Here is a 26,263-nt window from a genome sequence, read left to right as displayed (position 1 = left end):
ATTTTTTCCCATGTATGGGTTATGGTTTCCTGTTTCTTTTTCATGTCTTATAATTTTTTATAGAAAACTGGACACTTTATAAAACCATAGCAACTCTGGATTTTGATTCTAACACTGTCTGTCTTAGGACTCATTTATTTGTTTAGTGATTTGGCTAGACTGTTTCCTGGACTGTTTTCTGACAGTGTGTTGCCTCTGTGCTTCTCAGAGGCAAGCCTTGGGCATGCACATAGTCACCTTGAGATGACCCCGATTTTAGCAGGGCTCTCTTTAGATGTTTCTTTTTCTACTCTCTCTGTTAAGCCATCTACCTCTGTTGGTATCACAAACTGTTAGGTCTCAGTATTTCTGGTTGACAGAATGTTCTGTTTTTCACAATACCTTAGAGCCTAAATTGCCCTTTGGTCTGAATATCATTTAAATTCAGGTCTATATGTAGTCAAGACTAGTCCTTAAGATTTGTTCTTGCCATGTGAGGGCTCTGCCTAAGCTGTCTCTTCCCCTGGTTTTCTCTGTCAGGCTTTTGACTGGTCTGTAGTTTAGTTTGTTGCTCTCATGGAGCCACCAGCCTCCTCCTAATTCCTTACCACCAAACTGTCCGTTGTTATCAAGTGTCCTTAGGCTTATTCTTCTTCACAATTTCAAATAAAGTCACTTCCAAACCTGTCTTTCTCCCTGGACAAAACTTCTGTGCAGCATTCTGGAATTTGTGGAGATAACAGTATACTCTGCTTGGAATAGCATTCCTGCTTTATGAGCCTGTCAATTGATGGGGGAAGGTGGCCTTTGGTCTTTGTTGCTTGCCTCTCCCTTTGTGAAGCTTCTGCCCCATAAATGAGTTGGGACAAGGGTAATCAGGTCTAGTCCTCTCAACCTGCCCCCGCTGTGAGTGGGGGCTGAGGGAAAGAGAGCTCCAGATCTCTTAGCCGTGCTTGCCTGGAATAGAGTTTCTGCAGCATAGAGCTGGGGAAGGTGAGGAATACTGGCTTCTATCCCTCCTAGGGAGTTGGTGCAGCCCTGGGCTGTGAATTGAGAGGAGAGGAGCCTTCAATCTTAGTTTCATCTGCCAGAAGTAGATTGGGCAGATGGAATGTGTTGTGTCCCAAAAGCTATAGACTCACTGTTCTTAGCTGAGATTTGGTAGATTTTTTTTTTGTTTTTTGTTTTGTGGTTCTGGGGATCAAGCCCAGGGCCTTGTGCATGCTAGTAAGTGCTCTACCACTGAGCTGCATTCTCAGCCCTTAGTAGATTTTCTTAGATAAATGTTCTCCATTTCTTTATGTGTTTAGGATAATTTCCAGAGACTTTAAGTGGTTGTTTCCCCATTTTTTTAATAAGTAATTTTTATCATCTATTTTTCCACTGGGGAAATGATCCATGGAGCTCCTCAGGCCCCTCTTCTGGCAGTTGAGCTCTTGTAAAAGTTTTAAGGAATAATGTGCAAGATAAAGAACTTCAAGATTAGGGGCTTGCCTCACACATGTGAGGCACTGGTTTCGATCCTCAGCATCACGTAAAAATAAATAAAATAAATAAAGATTAAAAAAAAAAAAAGAACTGCAAGATTAGATCTCAAACCTGGTGCAAAGAATTGCAAATGAAAATAATTCAATGGCTGTACTACAACTTCCTCTGCAAAATATTATTCAGACATACCAGTATTCATTCATCATTTATCAAATTTGTTTTGCATGTTAAAATTTGTTGCAAATTGCTGGGATGGAATTCCAATGGGTCTAACAGTTTTTATTCTTTTTTTTTTTTTTTTTTTTTTGGTACTGAGGATTGAACCCATGGGCACTCAACCACTGAGCCACATCCGCAGCCCTTTTTTGTATTTTATTTTAAGACAGAGTCTTACTGAGTTGCTTAATGCCTTGCTAAATTGCTGAGGCTGGCTTTGAACTCTAGATCCTCCTGCCTCAACCTCCCTAGCTGCTGGGGTTAGAGGCATGTGCCACCGAGCCTGGCTTTATTCTATTTTTATTGAATGTTTGGCTTTACTCATAAGCTTGGCTTTTTCTCTCAAATGTTCCACTGTAACAAATCTGCTTTTCTGGGGATGGGTTTTTAATTGGGTAGAAACTGGAGGAAGCAGCATCTCGTGCAGCAGAAGAGGAAAAGAAACGCCTGCAAACTCAAGTGGAGCTACAAGCCAGGTTCAGCACAGAGCTGGAGCGTGAGAAGCTGGTGAGGATCCCATGGCTAGGAGAGCTATGGCCTGAGTTCACTGGGCCAGCCTGATGAGGGGAAAGGGAGGCCTGGGAGGCTGGAGAAAGGCCATCTTCTGCTACTGACATGCAGTGATTACTGGGGAAATTATGTGTTCGTTCATTCGTTAGTCCTTTATTGAGCACCTCCTGTGTTCCAAGCACTGTGCCAAAGATGTAAAGGTGAAAGATATGAATATTGTTTTAAAGACCTGCTAAGCAGATATTTATGGGATGGAATATTGAATGCTTGTGACTGTATGTCCTGATTTTTTTCCTGGGACTATCTTTGTCCTCTTGGTAAAATTATTATTAATATCTATTTTCATTCTCAGAAGTTATTTGGAAAATAAATAGCTTTGAAAAAGTGAGCATAGATTTTATCACATTTCTCCTCTATAATGAACTATGAGGAGGGATCTTAAGTTGCAAGAACATCTGCATTTTGGTTTGCTACTCCTGGCAGCTCTGATTCATCCTAGAGGCCCCAAAGGTCCGAGTGGCTCCAGGACATCATCAGCTGGTTAATAGGTCTTGTTCTGTTGAGCCATGCTATGTGGGAAAGTGCGGAGCCCTATGCCTTTATGTGCTCATGACATTTCCTGTCGTCATTTAAAGCGCTTGTTTGTGTTGTGAGAGGAAAGCACAGGGGGCAGACGTGTAGTTGGGAGGTAATCATGCACTCACAGTGTGGAGGCCTAGTCTTTCTTCCTTTCTGTTCCTTCTCACTGAGTTGTAGTTTTCTCTTAAATATAGTGGTTATCATATGGTCTTTCCTGGCTCTTTTCACTAGCTATTGCTAGTGAAAATATTTTATAAGCTGAAAAAACATCTGCTAACATTTATGATGTTATATTTAGGATAATCTTTAAGGCAGAGATCAAAACTCTTACCCAGAAGTGGGGAAACCACACACTTCTTAAGGTACTGACTTAACTACTGGAGTTCTTCCCTGGCTAGAGGTGTCTTAGGGAGGGGAGAAGAGGGGTGACAGTAGGCAAATGCAGGAGGAGTCTCCTGCAGACCAAGTTTCCCTTCTCCATTTGTTTTCACGTGCAGGTTGCTCTGAGTGGGCAAAAGTTCATTCATTCCTTTCAGTGAAGACTGTTGTTAAAGAAGTTGTGGCTGTCAGAAAGGAATTTAAAGAAAAATTATATAGGGAAACTTTTTTTTTTTTTTTTTGACTTGACTCAAAAGGTGGAGTACAGCCTGGCGTGGTGGCATACGCCTGTAGTCTAAGCGGCTTGGGAGGCTAAGGTAGGAGGATGGTAAGTTCAAAGCCAGCCTCAGCCACTTAGCAAGACCCTGAATAATTCAGTGAGACCCTGTCTCTAAATAAAATGTAAAAGGGGCTGGAGATGTGGCTCAGTGGATAAGCGCCCCTGAGTACAAAAAAAAAAATGTGGAGTGGAAAGTATGAAAAATATACCAAAGCAGGAACACAGCATTTGGGTTGGAGTCTTTTACAGCTGGAATTGGATGTTGTGCTCTCATTTTTTTCATATTTAATTCAAGAACTGAAGGCAGGGGCTACCACACTGGTGAACTGTGGGCAGCTCCCAGGATAGAGGTGGGGTGGGAGGCTTTCCCCAAAGTTGAAGTCAGCCTGCATTTCAGCATGACCATGACCCTTTTATACCTTCAGATCAGACAGCAGATGGAAGAACAGGTTGCCCAAAAGTCCTCTGAACTGGAACAGTATCTACAGCGAGTACGGGAGCTGGAAGACATGTACCTAAAGCTGCAGGAGGCTCTTGAGGATGAGAGGCAGGCCCGGCAAGATGAAGAGATGGTGCGGAAACTTCAGGCCAGGTGCCATATCAGTTTGCAGACTTTGCCTTTACATGTTTGCCTTGGACTGATGGTTTCTTGGGTCAGCTAATACTGGTGGAAGGGGAGGAGGCTCTCACTCTGGCAGTGACAGAGCTTATGTGTTGTCCAGGCTGGATAGACTCTGGAGATTTGGCCTACTAGTGTGTTTCTCTTCATCCTAGGGCACTGAAACCCTTGCTTAGGAAGCTAAAGAAGGACCTTATCTGTTTTAGAGCAGTCTGTGGGTATGTTTGATGGAGTCCTGTTAATCATACTCTAGAATATCCATGATCAGCTTGGTGAGAAGTTGACTTTTTCGTGTTGCAGACAAGAGACAGCCCTTAATATAGGGACAGGGCTGGGCTTAGGCCAGAGTTGCAGCTACAGTGTAGAGTACATGTGCAGTTTCCATTTGGTCATTCAGAATAGTACTGTAGTAAGTACTACTTGAAATAGCAAAGTGGTTTTAATAGCAAAATGATTTTAAATGTAAATGTAACCACTATATGTAGCTCTCTGCACCAGTAAGCTAAAAGTTCAGTACAAAATTTAAACTTTTTCTTCGTGTACAAAATCTATTTTATGAATATAATTATTTTCTTTTTTCTAAATTATTTTTCTTCTTAGTTTTTGGAACTTGAGATGGACAAATTTGCCCCATCTAGTGGTCATTTTTAAGATGTGGGTTCTTTCTTTCATGAAGTCCCTGAGTACTGGGCCTGATTCAGAGACTGACTGTCAGATTGGCAGAGGGGATTTGCACCTTGCTTCTCAGGATTGGCCTGGGTAGGAAAAAAACAAAGAAAGTCATAACAATATATCTACATTTGAGGATAAATATATTTTTGAAAAGGATCTTATTATATTGTCCAGGCTGACTTTTTAACTCTCAGATTCAAGTGACCTTCCTGCCTTACTCTCCCAAGTACCTGGAACTAATATACTTGGTCCTTTCTCTGTAGTGCCATAAGTTTCTCCAAGATAGCTTTTATAGTAAATTGTTTAAATGTAATAACTTTGACTTGAACCACCTGGGTCTTTTAAAAAAATATTTATTTTTTAGTTGTAGGTGTACACAATACCTTTATTTTTTATTTTTATGTGGTGCTGAGGATCGAATCCAGTGCCTCACATACGCTAAGCAAGTACTCTACCACTAAGCCACACCCCAGCCCCCCATCTGGGTCTTGTAATTTTTTTATCATTAAAATTTTAATGTGTAACCCTGAAGGTTATCTAGGTGCTTTTGAATGGAGACTCAGAAGAAAACTGTTTTAATGTGTGGAAAAATCAAGTATTGAAAAGTTCTGGAGGCTGAGCCATGTCCCACTGTAACTTTTACCCACTGAAATTTTGGATCTCTAAGGTCTAGGAGCATCCTTGGTCATGTCTGCATTCCTAGTAACCGGTGCAGTGCCTAGCACATGCTGAGTGCCCAAAGGAATACTTTTTGAATGGATGGATGGATTGAAGTTTTACCTACTGTGGCCTTGTGGACCCAGAGTCTGTCTTCCAAGTGTTATAAATATTTTTCTATGTGTTTGAAGGCAGTTAGGGACTGGGTTCCAGAGTGAGATGTGGGTACTGATTCCCAGATATGAAACTTTGTAGCTGTGTACTTTTAGAGAAGTGCTTCACTACTTTGAGCCTTCAGTTCCTTATCTATAAAGTAAAGTAACTGCCAACTCTGTAGGGCTGTGAAGATGAAATGAGATATTTTAGGCATAGTGTTTAGCATAATGTTTGTGGGCACACAGTATAAGATGCTTTCTGTTCCTTTATCTGATTTGCAGATGGGGAAGATACTTCATGTATATAATTTCAAAATAAGCATTCAAAAAGATGTTGACAGGCTACAGTGATAGTTTTAGACTAATAAGATAGTTTAAAATATCAAAGAACAAGTACTGGCCTAATAGCAGTTCATTTGAAAGATCTAGGGTTTCACTTCCCTGTGATGTGGTTGCCAAAACCTCAGGTACTATTAGGCAGCTTTAATAAATGTGAAGTGTCCAGAGCAAATGAAGTAATAGTCTCACAGTAATAACGTGAGCTGTTGTTTACTCAGCACTTGCTACATGGCAGCCGTGTAAGTACCTTACATGCATCATCACATTTGATTCATCAGCACACCTCTTATGGTAATTCTTTTTTTAATTTTTGAGACAGAGTTTTGCTGTATTGTCCAGGCTGGCCTCAAATTCCTGGGCTCAAGTGACCCTCCTGTCTCATGCTTCCAAGTAGCTGGGACTATGTGTGTGTATCACCACACCTGGCTATTCTTTCCTTTTCTTATTAAATAAATGAGGAACCTGAAATGCAAAAAGAGAGTGAGGCACTAGACTTCATTCATGGGTTTGTTTGCATACCACAGAAACTGGCCTGAATTAGCTGAAGCAATAAAATAATTTATTGAAAGGTTCTTAAGTAGTTCACCGGTTCCACAGAAAGGCAGGTGGGCAGGCTTTGAACACTAGCAGCAACCAGGCTGGGAAAATTCATTAACCTGGACTACAGCTCAAACCAGACTTGAGAAAGGACACCACACATTGGTACTAGGTGACAGTAGTACCATTTCTTCTGCTGCCACTCTACACTAGATATTGCTGCCACCAGCAAAGTAAATTCTGCACTGTCTCGGGTTCTGTGTGTCAATAGTTTCTGAGTCCAAGTTCCAGGAGAGGCATCTGTTTAGCCAAGCTCAGCCCTTGTCTTCCCTGTGCCCTGGTTTCCAAGGAGCAGAAAGGTAGCTTTCTGGCCTGCGGCATCTACAGTGGGAGATAGTTCCACCTCTCATCAAGATTCCTAACGTGGTAGATTCCCTAGACACCTGAGAGACAGAGTTCAGGTTCTGGGCAGCACAATCTCCCAGAAAATGTCCATTTTCCTCCCATACTTTATTATTAGAATGAAGAAACAGCCCTTCTAGTCTTGCTCACTGTTTATCCCAGTTCCTAGAGGAGCACTTGGAAGGTGTATAATAAATTCAGATTGAATGAGGGGATAAACTGTACACTGTTCAGACTACATCTGCAATGCTTTATTCAGCTGTGTACATCTTACTCCAAGAGACTTGAAAGGAGCTAGTGTGTGTGTCAGGAAGGATATTGCATGTGGACACTGGGCCCCATCTTTAGGCTGGATCTGGTCTACTTGGGGAGGCATTCTTAGCAGGAAGGAGAGCCACCTTCCTGTGCTGAAAGGTGATCATGGCAAAGAGGGAGCAGATTGATCATTTGTAGAATTAGGGATAGTGGATGGGGAAGCTCATGTTGGTATAAGAAGGAACTTCCTAAGGATTGAAGCTGCCCATAGATATACTGACTGACTCATGAGAGTGTCAGTGGCCCCTTGACTAGGGTATTGCAGCACAGTTGGACGGTCATCTTTGAGAAAGGCTTGGAGGGAGTTCTGTTGTTGGCATGGGTGGGAGCTGGGGCTTCAGGAGTCAGGGTCAGGCAAGGGCTATGTGGTCTGTTATTCTTTTTCCCTTGAAGAGCAAATGCTGTAGTAACTGACTTGCCATGTGAGTTGAAACCATGTAGCTCGCTATGAGATCTGTGTCTTGACCAGGCCTGGCATCTCAGTATACCATCTGCACTTGGAGTGCAGGTTTGGGCTATGTGCTGGTTTATGTTTTTAAACACTTACGCAGTTGGGTAATCTCAAATAGGTAGCCTGTTATTGAAAATAACATTTTGGAATCATACATACTTAAGGTTGAAATCCATTATGACCTATGCAACATAGTTGTAAACCATTGCTTTATCTATAACTTGGGGATAATACCTTGCAGGATTGTTGGGGGATTAGCAATAATGAAGTTAAAGTGTCTGGCATGTAGTAATTGTTCAGTGAATAGAATCTATTATTCTCCTTTGTGTCAGTCAGCTCTTTCTCCCTTCATCTGTATTACTTTAATTATCAGTTTTATTTTTTCCCCTTGCTAATAGGTCTTTATTAGGTGAAGAAACATTTAAAGGTGTAGCAACCAAATTTCAAAACTTGGTCCCCTGCACCTGGCAGGTGGATGACCCAAAGCCTGGTCTTCTTTACTGGTTGTAAAGGGCATGTCACTTCCCCTTTGTGCCTCACTTTCTTCAACTCTAAAATGTGAACATTAATAGCACCTAAGTTTACTGTGAGGATTGATAGAGATAGATTTGATTCTTAGCTCAGTTCCTGGCACACATTCAGCTTTGCATAAATGTTATTTTCCTTTTTTTTTTTTCTTTTCAAAAAATGGTAAAATAGGGAGTTGTTTACTAACTTTGTGAACACTAACATCTCTGGCTTCCACTCCTTTTTGTGACATAAGAGGTACATTGAACGACCTTGAATGTTCTCTTCTGAAATTCTTCCCTCATCTGCTAGATTAGGTGTGGTGCCTGGGCAGAGGTGATCTGAGTCTCCTTTGCATTGCAGGTTGTTGGAGGAAGAGTCTTCCAAGAGGGCAGAACTGGAAAAGTGGCACTTGGTACAGCAGCAGGCCATTCAGACAACAGAGGCAGAGAAGCAGGAGTTGGAGCACCAGCGTGTCATGAAGGAGCAGGCCCTTCAGGAGGCCATGGCACAGCTGGAGCAGCTTGAGCTTGAGCGGAAGCAGGCTTTGGAGCAGTATGAGGTGAGTGGGCTGGTCACCGTACACTTTTGAATTTGATTCCTTAAAAACATTGTTCAGGGGGCTGGGGTTGTAACTCAGTGGTAGAGCGCTTGCCTTGCATGTGTGAGGCACTGGATTCAATCCTTAGCACCACATAAAAATAAATTGATTAATTAAGTAAAGGTATTATGTCCATCTAGAACTAATTTTTTTTTTTTTAAAACATACTTTTTTGGGGGGCGGGGGCGGTGGTGCTGGGGATTGAATCCAGGGCCTTGTGCGTGTGAGGCAAGCACTCTACCAACTGAACTATATCCCCAGGCCCTCCCACCTCCAAAACACACATTGTTCAGAAAAAAATTGTTTAGTAATGTTTATCTGTTAGTACACAGCTGTAGCAAGAATCTTAGCTGTAGAAAGGAAAGAGGAAGTTTTTGTAAGAGATAAGGTGTATCCTTCAGAGTCTACTCAGGAGACAGAAACTACATAGTAATGTGAGCAGCAAAAGTTTAATATATATACTTATAAACTATAACAGGGGATTACCTACCAAGAGTGGCAGATGCAAGAAACAGCTACTGCCTCCAGGCTGAGGCAAAGCACAGCAGGAGTCCCTTGCTCCTGGTCCCTGACTCAGCATTGTGATCCAGGCCTTCTTGGGGGACACCACAGTGGCAGAGAAGTGGCTGAGTTGCTGGGCCAGCAGAACTCCCAGGGAAATTGTTCCCAGGCACTGGTCACTCCAGGGAGATGCCACTAAAACCCACTGGGATGACAGCACGAGTGTCTTGAGTGCTAGCTTCCTTCCTTCAGCACCTGTTACTATCGAAATGGAGCCAGCTAATGAGGGAGAATTATTCTAGTTAACAAGGCAGTGAATGGTTATTTGGAGCTGAGAGTGGTGGATGTGGTGGAAGGGTAGGCGTTAGTACCGGATGGCCTGGGTTTTAGTCCTGGCTCTGCCACTTCCTCCTGTGTGACTTAGGCAGGTTGCTTAACCTCTGGTTTCTACTGCTGTACCCTGGGATAACAACAGTTCCTGCTTCTTAATAGAGTTTATTGAGATAACCCATGAACACATAGTAAGTAACTAGTTGTTGTTATTTGATTCTCGAACTACTTACTATGTGTCTGCAAAGTCCAAACTCCATTCTTGTTTCAGGGGGTTAAAAAGAAGCTAGAAATGGCAACTAATAAGACCAAGAGCTGGAAGGACAAAGTGGCCCATCATGAAGGATTAATTCGATTGATAGAACCAGGTAATAGGTTTTTTGAAGTAATCATACATTAATTTTAATTTCGTTTTATTTGTGTATTTGAATTGTGCTTAAAAATCATTTTTGGCCCAAATGTATAAGCCCTAAGCTGTTTAGAGTACATTTCTCTTGGGCCCAGATAGTCTCCTGTATGCACAGCTTCTCATCTTTGGATGGTATGACTTTTTTAGATGTTCCTCAGAGAAGAAATAAGGTGAAAAGTTAACTATTTTGTCCATGGAGAAATGATAATGTAAACTGAAGAATGTAATACTACCTGTGTTTAAAGCATGTTTGTCTTTTAGGTTCAAAGAACCCTCACCTGATCACTAATTGGGGACCTGCCGCTTTTACCCAGGCAGAACTGGAGGAAAGAGAAAAGAACTGGAAAGAAAAAAAGACCACGGAGTGACTACTCCTGACAGAAGTCCCCTCAGTTATGCAGATGCCAAGTGTGGCTGGAGAGCTTTATGCTAAAGACAAAAGAAACTGGCTTCGCTGCTTCTAACTCTTTTCTTGGTGCCTCTAATGGGGTCAGTGTGCTAAGGAGCCCTTCCTGCAAATGCAAGCTTCTCTGAAAAGGACAAAAAAAGTCAATGTTGTCAAGCTCTTTATTTACTCTCTTTGAAAACTTCAGCTTCTGAAAATTGCATTAGGCTCAGATTCTTTTGTGAGAGAGGCAGAGCATGGTCAGCTCTGTATCTGCAGGGTTGAGAGCATGGCGTCTGAGTGCTCAATATCTCTGGGGAGTCAGAACCTCTTTGGACTGGGTGCCAGCTCTTCCTTTGGCAGCATGTTTCCTTCTTTGTGTGTTTTAAGTGAGATTGGCCTGTCTTCTTGGCATCCGTGCCAGTTGAACTGGCAGGCCTTTGACCATAGGTGCTCTGATGGATAGGTCATGGAGTCTCTGCCATTTCTCAATCATCCTTCTGGATAGATCTGGCAATTGAGGTTTCTTAGCTTCTACTGAGATAGTTCTTTCCCTAAGCATCATACATTTGGCATGTATCAATCCCATTTCCTTTCCCTCACCTCAAAGAAAAACATCCTCCTGGCTCATACTCAACCTAATTCTATCTCGGGTGTTCTCTCCCCTTCTCTCTAGCAAATAATGTGCTACTAGGGTACTTCATGCAGTAAGAGGATTATGTTGAGTGTAGAAAAAAGCTAATTTGAAATAAAAATTATTTTGTTGATTTATAAAGCAGATTATATGCACATGGGCAGTGGGAAGTTGCCCATATGTGTGTAGTTAGATTTAAAATGTTATAAAGGGGGGAAAATGTCATGAGGATGATAACATGTCATTGTATTAGCCCAACCATAGCTCTCATTAGGAGGGCAGCTTTTCTGCCTTTTCCCTTCCTGTGTGTATCAGGGAAGAAATATCCAGTATAAATAAGTGCAGCAAGGAAATTGGGATCAGAGTCTAATTCAAAAAGAAAATTGAGGAAGTTTCTCATGTATAATTTGTTTTTGAGTAAGAATATTTATGAAGTCAAGCCTTCCAACACTAGTTATTAATTTATAAACATCAGTAACTCCATGGAAAGCCATGATGCTTAAAATTGAAAAGCATAAATATGGGGGTAGCAGGGTGTGGTGGTACGTGCCTGTAACCCCAGGGACTCAGGAAGCTGAGGCAAGAAATTCACAAGTTTGAGGTTAGTCTGTCTCCAAATAAAAAAAATAAAAAGGGCTGGCAATGCAGCTTGGTGGTAGAGTGCCCCTGATTTCAGTCCCCAGTACTGAAAAAAGAAGGAAAAGTGAGGGGGGGGGGAGAACAAACAAGGGTAATTCAGTTGTCACACAAAGGCAGAATTCAGCCTCATGGTTCTGGTCCTCGCCAACAAGCATTACGTGAAGAAGAACTCGGGCATTCTTTAAGTGCTTGCATAACAGCAGTGAGGAAGCGATTCTAAAAAGATGTGTACATCTAGAGTGGATGGTCTTAAGAGATTTCAGTGCATGTATTTATTTACATGAGTGGAAACTGGAATATAATTCCACATATCTTTTATGACTGGAAAATATTTGCCAATGAAATGGTCTTTAGAAACTTGTCTTAAGGACTGTTTGATAAAAATATAACTTTATTTAATGATCTCTTATAGTTGTCTTTATAAAATTTAGATTTTTATCTAAAATATCTTTTATATTATGCCTTCCAAATTTAACAGCTATTTTGGGTATTGTTTTCTGCTGAGCCACTTATAAGTATTGTTATTTTATTATGTCACTGGCAGATATATTAGACCAATGGGAATGGAACCTTTCTTGTGGTTTGATTTATCACACTAGGGACCCCCAATCTCCCTCATAACGGATGAGGAAAAGATATTTTACAAAGAAGCCAATGAGCCATGTGACATCTCTGGAGTAGAAACAGTGTGGACTTGGATAGCCTGTGCATGGGGTGGGTGGAATGTGTGAATTTCTGCTTTGGGGAAGTGCTGAGATAGGCCATATATATCCTTGCAGAACGTCCCTTCTTAAAATCCAGCTTGTTGCATAGCTGCAAATGAAAACATGACCTGGGGTTAGCTCCTCCATTCCTGTCTCCAGTGGACCTCACTTTGTGGCCTGGGCCACGAGCCTGAAGATTGCTTGTTTTCTGGGCACATGTGGGCCTTGACTTGACTAAGTAGTCACTCCTAGGTTGGTGCAAAAAGTTTGTATTTATTGCATAGTGTCGACATCCTGGCTTCCATGGCACTACATCCAGGAGGGAAGAGCCCCTTTAAACAATGATAAAACGGCAGCACAGAAATGAACTCTGTCAGTCCTATTTGGGATGATATTTTTATATTAATCAAATTCCTCTTAATATTTAAAATGGTTTCAGCTGTCAAAATACCTATAGACCCCTTGGTTTTACTTTTGTAATTACTGTACAGAAAATTTCAGGAGTGTTTGAATGCTTGTCATAATCAGGCCTTTTCCTTAATACGTAGACATGATCATTTCCAGGAATTATACCTGAAAAAAGTTTTAAAAATATGTTTTGTTTTTTGCAGTATGGACAGGGAACAAAATATAATTTTCAAACATCATTATCTAAACATTGTGTAATGTAATGTGCTCAACTTTCTTAATTTTTTTGCTAATTTTTCTAAGATATATTAAAAGTTTTTTATATTTTTTTGTTTGTTGTTTGTTTTTGTAGTAAAATGGACCCAGTAAGAAAATTAAATGTGCCAGAACATCATACATTTTCAACTGTCTGGTTTAATAAAACAATGGGGTACAGTTGTGTGTCTGTATGTGTATTTTCATATAATGAAATGGACTTTGGTTTGGGGACACTTCCTGAAAACACTGAGTTTAGGGTTAAGACCCCCAGAAGTTAGCTATGGCCTCTTGTTTGGTGTTTTGAGTCACGAATGTGGGGAAACCATGGGTGATGTGTCAGCTCACAAGCGGGAACTTACAGAGATGATCTCTCCCTCATTGTTGCTCTTACCTCCAAATCCCCTTACCTTTGTTTTCTCAGATTTTCTTTCCATGCCTTTCAGTTTTTCCCTCACCAGAATAAACAATGTGGTTTTTTGTTTTGTTTTACGTGGTTGCCTACATTAAAACGCCTGCAATGGGTGAAGCAAGCCCACTCAGTTCAGCTTGATTACGTATTGGGAAGCTGATCTTTCCCTTTTAGAGCAAGGGAGAGAAGGAGAGGTTGGTGTTGGTGTTTCTATAAACACTTTATAAACAGTGGTTCTCAACCAGGAGCAGGTTTGCCCTCTGGGGGACATTGGCAATGTCTGGAGGGATTTTTTTTTTTTTTTTTTTTTTTTTTGGGTTTTCACAGGTGGTAGGAGTGTTGCTGGCATCTAGTAGGAGAGGCCAGGAATGCTGCAAAACCTCCTACAATGTGCACACCAGCTCCCTGTAACTGAATTATCTGGCCTAAAGTGTCAGTAATGATGAGATTAAGAAATCCTGCTCTGCAGAAAGGCCGGTTCTGTTGTCTAGAACACAGCAGGCTTTGGGAGTCAGGGTTTCCCTTTGAAGAGTCCTAGGCGTTGACAGTGATCACTTTGGTGTAAGTGGAGCACACCTGGAAGAGTTTATTCAACTTTCTATAGAAATCTCTATGGATATTGTGTTATCCAGAATACAATAGTCTCTTAGAGTCAGGGTTTCCCCCACTGGGTCTGCTGTGGTCTGAATGTCTCCCCCAAGGTGCTTCTAATGGAAACTTTGTCCCCAGCTTTAGTAGATATTATTGGCAGGTGGTACTTAACACTATGTGATCAGGCCACAAGGACTCTGCCCGAGTGAGTGGATTAGTGTTATCATGAGAGAGGGTCCCATATCATGAGGGTGAATTTGTAATAAAAGCATCCTGGGCCCTCTCTCATCTCCTGTCCTGCTTCTGACCCTGGGGTGATGCAGCGGGAAGCCCCTCACCAGATGTCGTGCCACTTTCCAGCTTTCAGAACTGTGAGGGACAGCTTACTCTTCTTCATAAATAACTTAGTCCTTGGTCTTCTGTTTTAGCAGAAAAAGGACTAAGTCCTGGGAGTCGCTGACCCTTCAGTGTAAATGGGGCCCCCCTGGAAGGGAGACTTCATTCTGAGAGCTGGCAGAGAACCTGGAGTGGGGCACTGGGCAGAAACGGAGGCCTTTCAACAGAGATCAGAAAGGAATTGCTCTGTAGGTTTTATGTGACAGTTTTATTTTCTCCAAATTTCTTCTTGGGGCATTATAATTTTACATAATAGTGGGATTTATTGTCACACATTTGTACATGCACATGATAAACAAGAGCTTTGTGTATGTTTTAAAGTCTGTGATATGGGATGCTTAGGTGTGAAGGGTAGGAGCTGCCTTGGCCCTGAGTTCTCCCCTTTGAGTGTGAGGCGCAGGGCGGGTCTGAGGGCTCTGCCTGCTGCTGGTGAGGAGTGAATGTGAATATTTGCCGCCCGGGCAGTGAGGTGTCCTGCACTGCACAGGTGCTTGTCCTAACTGGCAAAGCCCTAATTTTACCTGCAAAATAATGCCAACAGGTACAACTGCCCCAATGGGGCAAGGGTCAGGTGAACAATGATCGGCCTCCAGAAAGAGGTGCTGGCTCCACCACAGCTCCCGCCAGTGTGGAGTCAGTGTGCACAATTTGTTGGAAGAACCAATCTTGAGAATATTGAGGTGTTCTTAAGGAATACCTGTTTTCTCTCTCACACCCACTACTCCTTTATGTTCAATTCAAGACTGTAAAAGTCACCTTTCAACTTTCAGAGGCTATTCAGCAACATCTACTAAAGCTTAAGACAACTACCTGCGGCCCAACAGTTCCACCCCAGAGAAATGAGACCTGTGACCACCAAAGACTCTTATATAAGAGAATTCATAGCAGCTTTGTTTAAAATAGCCCCAAACCATAACCAATCCAAATCTCCATTAGCAGAGGCAAATGACCTATGGATACTACACTTCAGTTAAAAGAACCTGTTATTAAGAGATGCAGCAACATGGAAGAATCCCACAGACATCCTCTGGAGCAAAAGCCACACATGATAGCACACACTATATGATTCCACTTATATTCCTTTCCAGAAGTTGAGACATGAATCTGGATTTTGTAGTGAGAAGTTACCTAGGGTGGGTGGTGGTGGTGGTGGGAAACGGCACAAGGGAGCTTTCTGGCATGCTGGAAATGGTGGTGGTTACATACGTAGATGTCTGTTGGCTGACAGCAAGTGCTATAAAGCATTCCATTATAAGACTAAATCACAATTTATTAATTTTTAAAAAGCCCATTTTCTGGGTGCAGTGGTGCATGCCTGTAATCCCAGTGATATAGGAGACTGAAACAGGAGGATCACAAGTTCAAGGTGAGCCTCAGCAAATTAGCAAGACCCTGTCTCAAAAATTCAAAAAGGGCTGGGGATATAATTCAATGATAGAACGTCCCTGGTTTCCCATGCCTCCCCCCCAAGTACTGGGAGGGGAGGGACCTTAAAGAAGTCTTAACTTTAGACTCAAGATTTGTGAGTGTGTTGGCTGAAGCCTGTAGAATGCTAAAACTGGCTGGTCCCTAGAAATCAGCTGGTCCAGGACTTTCTCTTGGCAGAGAAGGACGTAGCATGCCAAATCCATACTGAAATTCCTGACCCTCTTCTAAGATGCTGCTCCTTACACCACCTGCCTTCTCTCAGGTCCCCTCCTTACATTAAGATGTCAATCATTTTATTGCTCAGTGAATTGTCATGTCCATGCATCACTCCTACAGGCAGGGGAGAACTTTGACCCTTTTTAGTCCTGTATTCAGCTTTCATTGACCCTTTTGGGGTTGCTGAGTCTTTGGCCCTGGTAGTGGGTACATTTGTGGTGGACACTAAATTCCAGCCCTGGGCTTGACTCAGCCTCCTTTTCCTGTTTCCACCACACAGATGCTTTCTATGGTCTCACAGGGCTGTCCACCACAGGAATGCAGGCCTTCCTCTTTGTTTATGCCATCTCCTCCATAGCAGTCCACAGGCCAATGGAGGGCCAGCAGCACTGTGGGAGAGGCCGAGGAAAGCTCTGCCCAGCCCCCATGCCCTGTAGCCCATCCCCCTTCCCCATCTGAAGTCCTCTATCCCGTCCCAATTCCCGTCCCTGCCTCTCTCCTTTGGGCAACATTTTTTGCTTTGACCAGGAGCCCAGGCTGGGTTTAAGAGAGCAGCCTCTCTGAACGCCACTTCCTGTGTTTTTCTTCCTCTGCTCAGTCAAGAGCATCCCACAGGGATGCCATCCAGCTCCCCCAGGAAGACTGTCTGTCACAGGCAGGTTTGGGGGCTACCAGCACTGCTGTCACCTCTATGCTCACTTGTTCTCCAGCTCCCCTGGAAGTCCTGACAACGAAAGAAGAGTCATTGTCCCCAGCTGCTAAACTGAGCTCTCTCTTGGATTGGAAGGCATTTGTGTCTGAAATATTTGTTCACAGGGAACACATGGGCTATCCAAAAAAAAAATTATAGAGGAGCTCCAAAGCACCTCAGTCCTCACTGTGGTTAGCTGGCAGATGGCTGCAGGACAGTGAAGGGACTCTCAGAGCGGGCAGTGCTTGCACCTCCCTCCCTGACCCCAGTCTGGCCTTTGGAGTACTAAGCTAAAGGAGCCTGGGCTTCAGAGTCAAACAGACCTGAGTTCTAGTCCTGCTTCCACCTCATTGTATCACCCCAAGTGGATTGGATGCAGGTTGTGCATTCTCAGAAGGGTACAACACAGGTGAAGCCCTTCTCAGAGTGTCACACTTGGAAGGACACTGGCCATCTGCCCCTCATAGGTGAGGGAATGCATAACACGTTAAGATTTTTCCACGGTACGAGGCACACTCCCTGCCCCATCTGATGTTTTGTTAGGGTACATTTTCTTCAGAGAGTCACATGAAGGGGACTTTCCATCTCTGCTGGGTCATAGAGTGGGGATTTTGGTTGGTGGACTGGTAAGTTCTGAGAAAATCCAGCAGGTGACGGGTAGGTTGATCATGCACAGCTTCTGGAGAGTTAGGGAAATACCTCGGGTGCTTGCTGTATTCCCAGGCAGGTCTGCAGCTTCTGAGGTGACCTGTTAAGGCATGTATTTGGCCAATGTCTGAGTAGGTAACTGAAGAAATGAGGTCCTAGGGTGAGGTCAATGGCCCAGAACACCCCACCTCCCTAGCCACACTGCTCTTTGCAAGGTCCCAATGAGGCTGCAAAGGGGATCTCAAGAGACTCTGGCTGCCACCTCCCATTAGACCCCCAAGGACCCAGGCCTCTACTCCCTGTTCAGGGGTCCTGTGTTTTCTTCCTTGGTGGCCGTGGCAGTTTCTCTCATGGTGGCAGGAGCTATTCTCTCAGCATCCAGACTCCACGAGGCTCATCCCTCGCCCCTGGGATGCTTTTGCTGTTTTGCCTCAGCAGCTGCAGGGACCCTGCACTGAGCTCCCAACATTTCATTGCTGTTTACCCAGCACATGTGCTAAGTAGGTCATGGCAAATGCTTTTGAATGTTCCATTTCTAATGTCAATGTCTTGCCTGCAAATATGTCCTGGAGCTAGCCCTCCAGGGGGGTCCTTTTGAGCTTGAATCAGGTTGACCTACACCTCAACTCTTCTCTCAAGACTGTCTGGTCTACTTGGAGATCTGCCCCACTTTACCAGGAGGATGGCGACAATTTTTCCTTAAAAAAAATTAATCCCAGCACAGGTGAAAAATGGACCATCAACCCTGTGCCTCAGGTCCTAGTCTGTTTCTCTTGGGGAGTCCTGGGAATCTTCATGCAAACAGTTATTAGGAAGCCAGATATTTCTAGAATTTCCTTCATAAGTCAGGCTGATTTGGCCCCTTTTCTTCCTACCCATGTGATTAAAAAAGAAAAAAGTAACTTGTTTAGCTTTATTGGTATCACAAAGTAATCCTACCCAGTGTGGCGAAGTGAGAAAAGGTAGGTGAGCAACGAGAATAAGCAACCTGCTAGGACCGGCGCGGGCGGCCGCCAGGTGGCAGGCGTGCGCCGCGTCCGCGAGTTTTTGTTGGACTTGGGAGTTCCGAGGGCGGAAGGTGGTGGCCCGGGTTCCTGCACCATGAGATAGCCGCAGGCTCGGAGCGCCTGCTGGGAGCCAGGCTGATTCGTCATTTTATCTTCACATTCCAGAGAATGGCGCTATTTTCCTATTTTACAGATGCGGAAAAGGAGGCTCAGGGAGCCAGGCAGTTGCCCAAAGAGACACAGACAGGCAGTGCAGGCCCTGGGACGTCCCCACCACTCCCACGGTGCAGGATGTGGGGTTGTCATTCAGGTAGGGTCGGGTGGCCTCCCTGTCCCTGGAGCTCCTAGGGATTTTCCTTGGAAAGTCGAGGAGGTCTGGTCTTTCATGACACGAGTCCCCACAGCCTTTGGCTCTGTCCCTGAGAGTGCCCTCCTCTCCAGAGGTTGCAGCTGGAGGTGGTGGGGGAGGGGGAGGGAGAGAGGAACAGCTAGAAAGCAGGGGCCTGTTTCCTGACTCCTTTGACCCCGGTTGTCCCTGAGGAGGCCCCAGCAAACCAGCGAGGTCATCTAGGGCGAAATTCCAGCTTGAGCCCCCAGCAGCGGCTTCAGTTTTCTCGATAAGACTCAAGAAGGGACACGGAGTGTCCTCTCCACACCCCCACTCTGTCAGCACCTCGGCTCTTGGGAAGCCTCTGCTGCAGACAGCCTGACTGGAGGAAGAGACAAAGATAGACACAGGACAGATAAGGACAGAGACAGCCAGGGAGAGCAGGGACAGAGGTGAAGATGGGGCAAAGGCTGCGGGGAAGCAGTGGGTCTGGAGCCCCAGAGCTCAGAAATGTTTCTGGATCATTAAGAACAATGTTATTGTGAGGAGTGGAACAGAGAGGTTTTTGGTACAGCAGAAATTGGGTTGGGCTGGCAGCTCAAAGGCCACAATTCTGAACTCCTGAGCCTAGTTCAAGATGTGTGTCCCTGGGACTACAGGGTGATGGTGGAGTCAGGACAGAAGATGGTCTCTGAGTGTCCAGGTGGCCAGACCAGAGAGGCTGGGAAAGCAATATGGGACCCCTTTTCCTGTGGTGGAGGGGCAGTGGCAGAGGACCCTGGAGGCAAACGCTATTGGTCCTAGACTGCTAAATCTCTCCCGCTCTCCTGAGGTCACCCGGCTCAGGACTTTCAGCATGCATGCTCCATGACAGAATATTTACACCCAACATAGGCTGTTTGGTTTGGCAAGTGAGGCAGGCTGGTTGGGCTACTGGTTGCCATGTGCAGCTGAGTCATAGCCACTTCTCCACCCCCTGGGCAGTGGGAGCCTCTCTCCTGCACACACAGGCGCTTCCACACAGGTGCCCGGGGAAGCCGTGTGTAGCTGAGTCACCACTCCCTGCTCAGAGAGCACGTGCCTGCATGCATGTGCGCACAGGTACCACAGACGTCTGTGCACCTGATTCTGAGTCACCAAACCAATCAACCCTAGGGAGGGCACCAAGAGTGTGTCCTGCCATCCCGTTTAGACGCAGATACCCACATGTACACATTCGGATGTGGGCCCAGTGTGTCCTCATGATGGCCACATTGTACTAGGGGTCAATAAATACTTGTGGAATGAATAAACCATTGTGCAAACGGACAAACAAGTGGAAATACGGGTGATAGCCGTGCTGCTTGGATACTTGGCAAAATTGGTCAGGCGGCTCTGCAGGGTGGGTCCCAAGCCCTGTGTCTGTAGGGAGTTGTCTTGCTCCAAATATAGCCTTCGTGGGCGGGCAGGGAGCCAGGGCTGCGTCCCAGACTGTGACTTCACTGGGCCTGAGGCCCAGCCTCTAAGAAGTTGCAGAAAATTCACAAAGAGGCCCCAGGTTTCCGTAGCCAGGGCTGAGCTATGAGACTGGAGTTGGTGGGGGACTGTGTATTTAGAAATGTTATTTGCTCAGGGTCTTAAACTGTAGAACAGAGAGCTCTGCATATGGGCTCAGAGAGTACTGGTTCTGGGTTGGGCTTCCCAGGAACTCCCTGCCCTGGGCTGATGTGCAGGAGGCACAGTGCTACCTGAGAGCCGGGGCAAACAGTGCCCAAGCTGACCTGCCGGTTGCAAAACAGAAGCCCCCAGCTAGACTCCCTCATCTGGGCAGGGCCTGCCCTCTGGCCTGGGCTTGATCCCAGGGCTGCTCCTTTGTCTCTACTTTAAATCTTCTTGAGCCCTTTTGCTCTAGCTCGTCTGACTGTGGCAGTATTACCCCAACTGGTCTTCCCACTTTTAGACTTGCCCCCTCTAATCCATCCTGCAGACAGCTGCCAGAGTTATCTTTCTGAGATACAGGTCTGACTACAAATTTTCTATTCAAAAATCTGCTCAAAGCTCTCCAACTGCACAAGAAGCAGGTCAAATTGCCTCAGACTCACCTCAAGACCCACCCTAACCTGGCTTCACTCTACCTCAGTGTTCTAAAAGGCGGACATGTGGATGGACAGTTGGTCACATGGATCGATGGGTGACAGGTGGATTCTAGGATGATGAGGGCCTAGAGGTGAAGGGACTAGTGGGCTATTGGGTTTGCAGACAGATAATTAGAGGTATGCATGAAGGGAGGGCAGACATAGGGGTGGAGGGATGGGTGGATGGATGGTTGGAAGGATGCAGTTCAGGTCAAGGCTATTTTTGTTACAAGGAACAAAAGAACCAAATATCTTCAGGAAAGGGGAGGATGATTGTGGGAATACAGGGACCACCTTGTAGACATCATCGACATTCAGGCCTCAGTGGAGATGGGGACTGGGAAATCAGGGATTATGACTCTTCTGTCTGTCCCTGGAGGACCCCAAGTTCTCCCACACCTGTTCTTTCCACTGCTTGCTCCTCTCTGCTGCTGTCCACTGTCCAGCCGTCTGTGGCATGGCAGCCGCCCTCTCAGCCCTCCCCAGGTTGGTCCCATGAGCTTATTAATGTGCCTGTTTGTACGTCTGCAAAGCTTTTATGTGCTAAAAAGTACACTGTGAACAGCACAAAGTCACTGCCCTTAGGAGCCGACGGGCTTGACCTGGGGTGAGCAGTGGTGGCGAGGGCCCTGGAAGGAAGAACGTGGGGGTGTGGGGTGCGTGGAGAGGGTGGGTTGCTGTTGCGTGGTGGATGCTCAGAGGGCATCTCTACCAGGAGTGTTGGAGCAGAGATCTGAAGAAAGTGAGGGGTGAGCCCTGAGGACATGAGGACATGGGGGGGGAATGCTCTAGGAAGAGGGTGTGGCAAGAGCCATGGTCCTGAGGTGAGGCCTCTTGTCACGTTTCAGGAGCATCTATGAGGCCAGGGTGGCTAATGCCTCATGAACAAGAAGGGTGGCAGAGGACAGGTTGTGAGGGGTCTTGTTAACTATGGTGAGGATTTTGACTTTGATTGGAGGGCATTCCCCAGGGGAGCACTGTGGCTGTGTGTTCTGCAAAGGAGCTCTCTGGCCACTGTGCTGCGTAGCTGAAGGGACAAGACTGAAATGGGGAGAGTGGCCAGGAGGCTGTAGCATCCCCCATGACAGGGAGCGGCTTGGGTGAGGGTGGCAGTGTGGGGGACTCCGTGGTCTAGTTTAGGATGGGTTTTTTGTTGTTTTTTTGGTACTGGGGATTGAACTCGGGGTACTCGACCACTGAGCCCCATCCCCAGCCCTATTTTGTATTTTATTTAGAGACAGGGTCTCACTGAGTTGCTTAGTGCCTCGACATTGGTAAGGCTGGCTTTGAACTCGAGATCCTCCTGCCTCAGCCTCCTGAGCTGCTGGTGTTATAGGCGTGCACCACTGTGCCTGGCTTAGGAAGGATTTTTTTAAAAAATTTTTTTTTAGTTGTAAATGGACACAACACCTTTATTTTATTTATTCATTTTTATGTGGTGCTCAGAAACAAACCCAGTGCCTCACACATGCTAGGCAAGCGCTCTACCACTGAGCCACAACCCCAGCCCTTAGGATGGATTTTAAAGGTAGAGTCATGGGCCGGGGGGTTTGATTTGCTGAAGGATGGGATTTCGGTGTGAAAGAAAGGAAAATTCAGGCGCACACACCTTTAAGATTTTGGCTAGGGCAGCTGTAAAGATGGACTTGTGAAGAAGAGAAAGTCTTCTTTTGGGAATGTTAGGGGTGCAGGGGCAGGAACCTAATTTTATCAGGTTCAGGTCATGATGCCTTCAGTGGCGATGTTGAGGGTAGTTGGACTTGAGTCTAGGATTCAGGAAAGAGGGCTGAGGTGGAGTTATAGTTTGGGACTTGTTGCCATTTCGATGACGTTCAAGACCATGTGAGTGAATGAGGTCATCTGAAGAGAGAGTGTAAATGGAGAAGAGGTTTGAGGACTGACCTCTGCCCAGCCAGAGTTATTCTGGGGCAAGAATCACCACCAAAAGAGACCTAGGAGGCGTGGGCAGGGAGGGTGGAGTAGAGAAGGAGATGAGAAGGAGGCCAGAGTGTCCAGAGCCCTGAAGGGTCCAGCAGGATGACAACCGAGTCAGTGGCTGCACAGCAGCTCCTTAGCTCACACCGGGCCAGCATTGCCAGGTTCTCGTTTAAGGGAGGAGCCCCTGATCCCATGAGCCATGGACAAGGGCTTGTGGCACAGGGGTAACGCACTGTATTAAATATGTAAGGTCTTATCTACGTGGGTTTGATTACAGAAACTAATAAAGTATTCTCTAAATAATGAAAAAAAAAAAAATAAAGTGGGTGGTTGGTGGCTGGCTCTCCACAGACCAGGAAGGGGCCCTCCCAGACAGAGGATTCAGGCACCTTGAGTTAGATTTCCCATTCTCCAGAACAGTGAGGAACAGATCTGCGCTTCCCATAAGCCTTGTCGACTGTGGCATCCTGTCACAGCTTCCTGAACCGACTCAGAATGGACTGAGAAATGGATACGTGAATTTTAGGTTAATGGATGGACGGCAAATGGAGGGGTGAATGGTTTGACCCCTATGGAAGTGGGGCCTCAGAGTCACCTGGAAGGTTCGTTTAGCACAGGTCTTTGGACCTTACCCCCAGATAGTTTGCATTTCTCACAACATCCAGGTAAAACCGTGTTCCTTGTGGGGGGTTGTTCTCTGGAACCACTGCCCCATGGGATGCTGGGATTGTCCCAGTCCAGGAGAGGTAGGGTGGAGTCACTAGGCTAGATGGAAAGACCTGGGGCCTTTAGACTCAGGTATGTTATCCTGCAGGTCTCTGGACTTCTGTCACTGGCAATGGGCCCACGCCTGCATTAGGCCCAGAGCCCAGGGCTCTTCTTCAGAGACATAGTACCTTCTCTAGGGCCTTGTGGCCCCTCCATTGTCCAGCCAGCTATTCTTAGCTCCTGCCCTCAGCAAGGGTGTGTGTGTGTGTGTGTGGGTGTGTGTGTGTGTGGTCATCTGAGGGCGCTGGGCCTTGATTGTGGGGTGTATACAGGAATTCGGCAGGGCCACAGCCAGACCTGTGTCCAGGAGCCATCTTTGCATAGTTAGAGATGTTCGCTTTGAGCCCCTGGTGCCCACTGTGCCTCAGCAATGGCCCTCTGAATTGCTGGAAGCAGCTCCTACCTTCCATAAATCCAGCATCCCAGGGAAGCTTTTCCTCTTGGGCCAGACTAAGAGGGGGTGACTCTCAGGATTTCCCCTGCCTGCCTGGGGGTGACCAGCGTGTTCTCTCTAGCTCAGCCACTGCCCTGCTGAGTGACCCTAGCACGGACCCCTGCGTTCTCAGAAATATTTTTCTATTTGTCATCCCTGCTGTCTCAGTTATTGTCAACCTCTCATCTCAGCAGGATCCTTCTCAGCATTTGAATATACCCAAGTGTCACTGGTCTTTAAAGCAAATGAAAGCCCCTCTCCTCAAGTCCACACCCTTCCAGGGGCTGCTCCAGCTCTCCTCCTGTCCACACCGAAATCCCTCCAGAGTTAGTTGTCTACACGCAGGTCCTTGTCTCCCTCCTCTCACATGCCTCCCCTCCACTGTCGTCCTCGTGCCTCTCTCCACTCAAAGAGCCACCCCCCCCCCCACCCCTGAGCCAGGACAGCAAGTCCCCACGGTACGTGTTTTTCTTATCTTAGTTTTTCCCGCAGCACTCAACATCCTCAAAGTTCCCTTGCTGCTCTTCTTCTATTTTTTTGATACTGGGGATTGAACGCAGGGGGGCTTAACCACTAAGCCACATCCCCAGCCCGCTTCATTTTTTTGAGACAGAGTTTTGCCAAGTTGCTTAGGGCCTGGCTAAGTTGCTGAGGCTGGACTAGAACCTGCCATCTCCCTGCCTCAGCTTTCCAAGTCACTGGGATGACAGGTGTGGCCACTTGCTTCTTGTCTCCAGTCCTCACATGGCACAGGCTTCTTCTGCTACATGGCTGCTCTTTCTGTTCCCTTTTGCACCAGGTTCCTCCCCCACTCACTAGGCCTTTAGATATTAGTGGCCTTAAGGCCCAGGTGGGGCTCTCTCTTCTTCTTACTCTATACATTCCCTCTTCGCAGTTCTGTCCTTGTCCTCAGGTGGGTCTCCTGGTCATTCCTCTCTGGATCCCCAAACGCCTGACCTCTGCCCTGGAGCATCTGAAAGACTCTGCACGTCCACTCTCTCACTGGGGACCTTTTACCCTCCCGACCCCAGCCTTAGGCGTCCTTCCATGTCAGCTTGGTGTACAGGTATACAGCCAGGTGTACAGAACATGTCCATGTCCATGGTGTCCGTGTCCCCATCCAGCCAGCAGTGTAGCTCAGGAACCTGGGTTGGACACCTCTGGTCCTCAGTCTCCTTAGCCTCACTGTCAGCGATTTCTCTCCGCCTTCACCCTGGACCTTGACTCTGTGGAGTCTTCACACTCTGCCATCCCACCCTCGTCCACACCACTACCTCGCTAGACCATCATAAGCCTTGTAGATGGCCCCTCCACTGCCCTCCAACTCGTCCACCACAGTGCAGCACTCTAGGTCTGCCTCCCTGCTCAGAGATGGGAGACTGATCCTAGGAGGGGTCAGGTCTGCTCAGGGTCTCAGCTGGGCTGAGCCCCAGGCCTGCCCCTTCGGCTCCAATAGGTCGCTGCCCTCTCCAGGGCAGGAAGACAGACCTGCATGTGGGCTGGAGGCCTGCTAGACGCAGAACCCAGCCAGGCCTCCTGGGGAATGGAGTAGAGGCTCTGAAATCTGCAGCATCAAGTTTCAGAAAACATGGGGTCAGGGTCAGCAGAGCAGCTGGTAATGGGGAAGGCCAGGCCCAGCTAATTTCCTGTCAGCAGGGCCCGGAGGCCCCAGCCCCTCTCTGGGCTGGCCGCAGGGGAGGAGATGCCGGGAATGGCTCACATTCCTCTGGCTGGGGCTGCTCCAAACCTTGAGCCTCTGGAGACTGCAGGGAATGAGGAGGTGGATCTGCTGCGGCTGGAGTCAGGGGCTGTCCACAGGGACCAGGCATCTGTTGTTCAATCCCCAGGCCTGGGTTAGGCCGAGTTCTGCATCGGGGCGCAGTGGCAGCTGCAGGAGCTGTGAAGAAATGAGCCTAGCCTCATGCTTCGGGTGAGGAAGCAGGTCAGGGCCTCACCAGGATCACACAGAACCTCATCCGGAGCCCCGAACAACTGGTTCCTCTTCCCCAGGCCTGGATTTCCTGGAAGACCCAGCTGTGGCTGAAGGGACAGGCCTGGCTGGCCTGGGCCTGGGCCTCTCCTGAAAAGGAGCCAGGAGCCCTTGCCTCTAGACTAGGAGGGACCTCTTAGGTGCTCTGACTGTAGGTGTGCAGGCCAGAGCCTGTACACCTCACAAGCTCTGGCCACACTAGAAATCATACCTTGCAGGTGTAGTCAGTTGCCACTTTTACTTGGGGGTCCAGGTGCCCAGAACAGACATCAGCACAAGCATCAATCAATGTATGTCAAATGAGGGAACAATGAATAGGGAAGCTTGGGAAGGTGCCCTCTGTGGTTCTGGAA

At 46.4% G+C, this 26,263-nt stretch overlaps 1 protein-coding gene across 1 annotated transcript in view; it reads left to right on the top strand.

Moving 5' to 3' along the window:
* Swap70 (switching B cell complex subunit SWAP70) overlaps positions 1-13,130 on the top strand; it is a 69,039-nt gene extending 55,909 nt beyond the window's left edge. The window contains exons 8-12 of the mRNA XM_027942383.2: positions 2,083-2,190; positions 3,856-4,022; positions 8,448-8,646; positions 9,788-9,884; positions 10,187-13,130. Coding sequence (XP_027798184.1) covers positions 2,083-2,190; positions 3,856-4,022; positions 8,448-8,646; positions 9,788-9,884; positions 10,187-10,293 — 678 coding nt within the window. The 3' untranslated portion in view covers positions 10,294-13,130. The remainder of the gene's footprint in view (positions 1-2,082; positions 2,191-3,855; positions 4,023-8,447; positions 8,647-9,787; positions 9,885-10,186) is intronic.
* The last annotated feature ends 13,133 nt before the right edge of the window (positions 13,131-26,263 follow it).

Source organism: Marmota flaviventris, chromosome 9, assembly GCF_047511675.1.
Source record: "Marmota flaviventris isolate mMarFla1 chromosome 9, mMarFla1.hap1, whole genome shotgun sequence".
NCBI lineage: Eukaryota > Metazoa > Chordata > Mammalia > Rodentia > Sciuridae > Marmota > Marmota flaviventris.
This window is presented reverse-complemented; position numbering and strand designations above follow the sequence as displayed.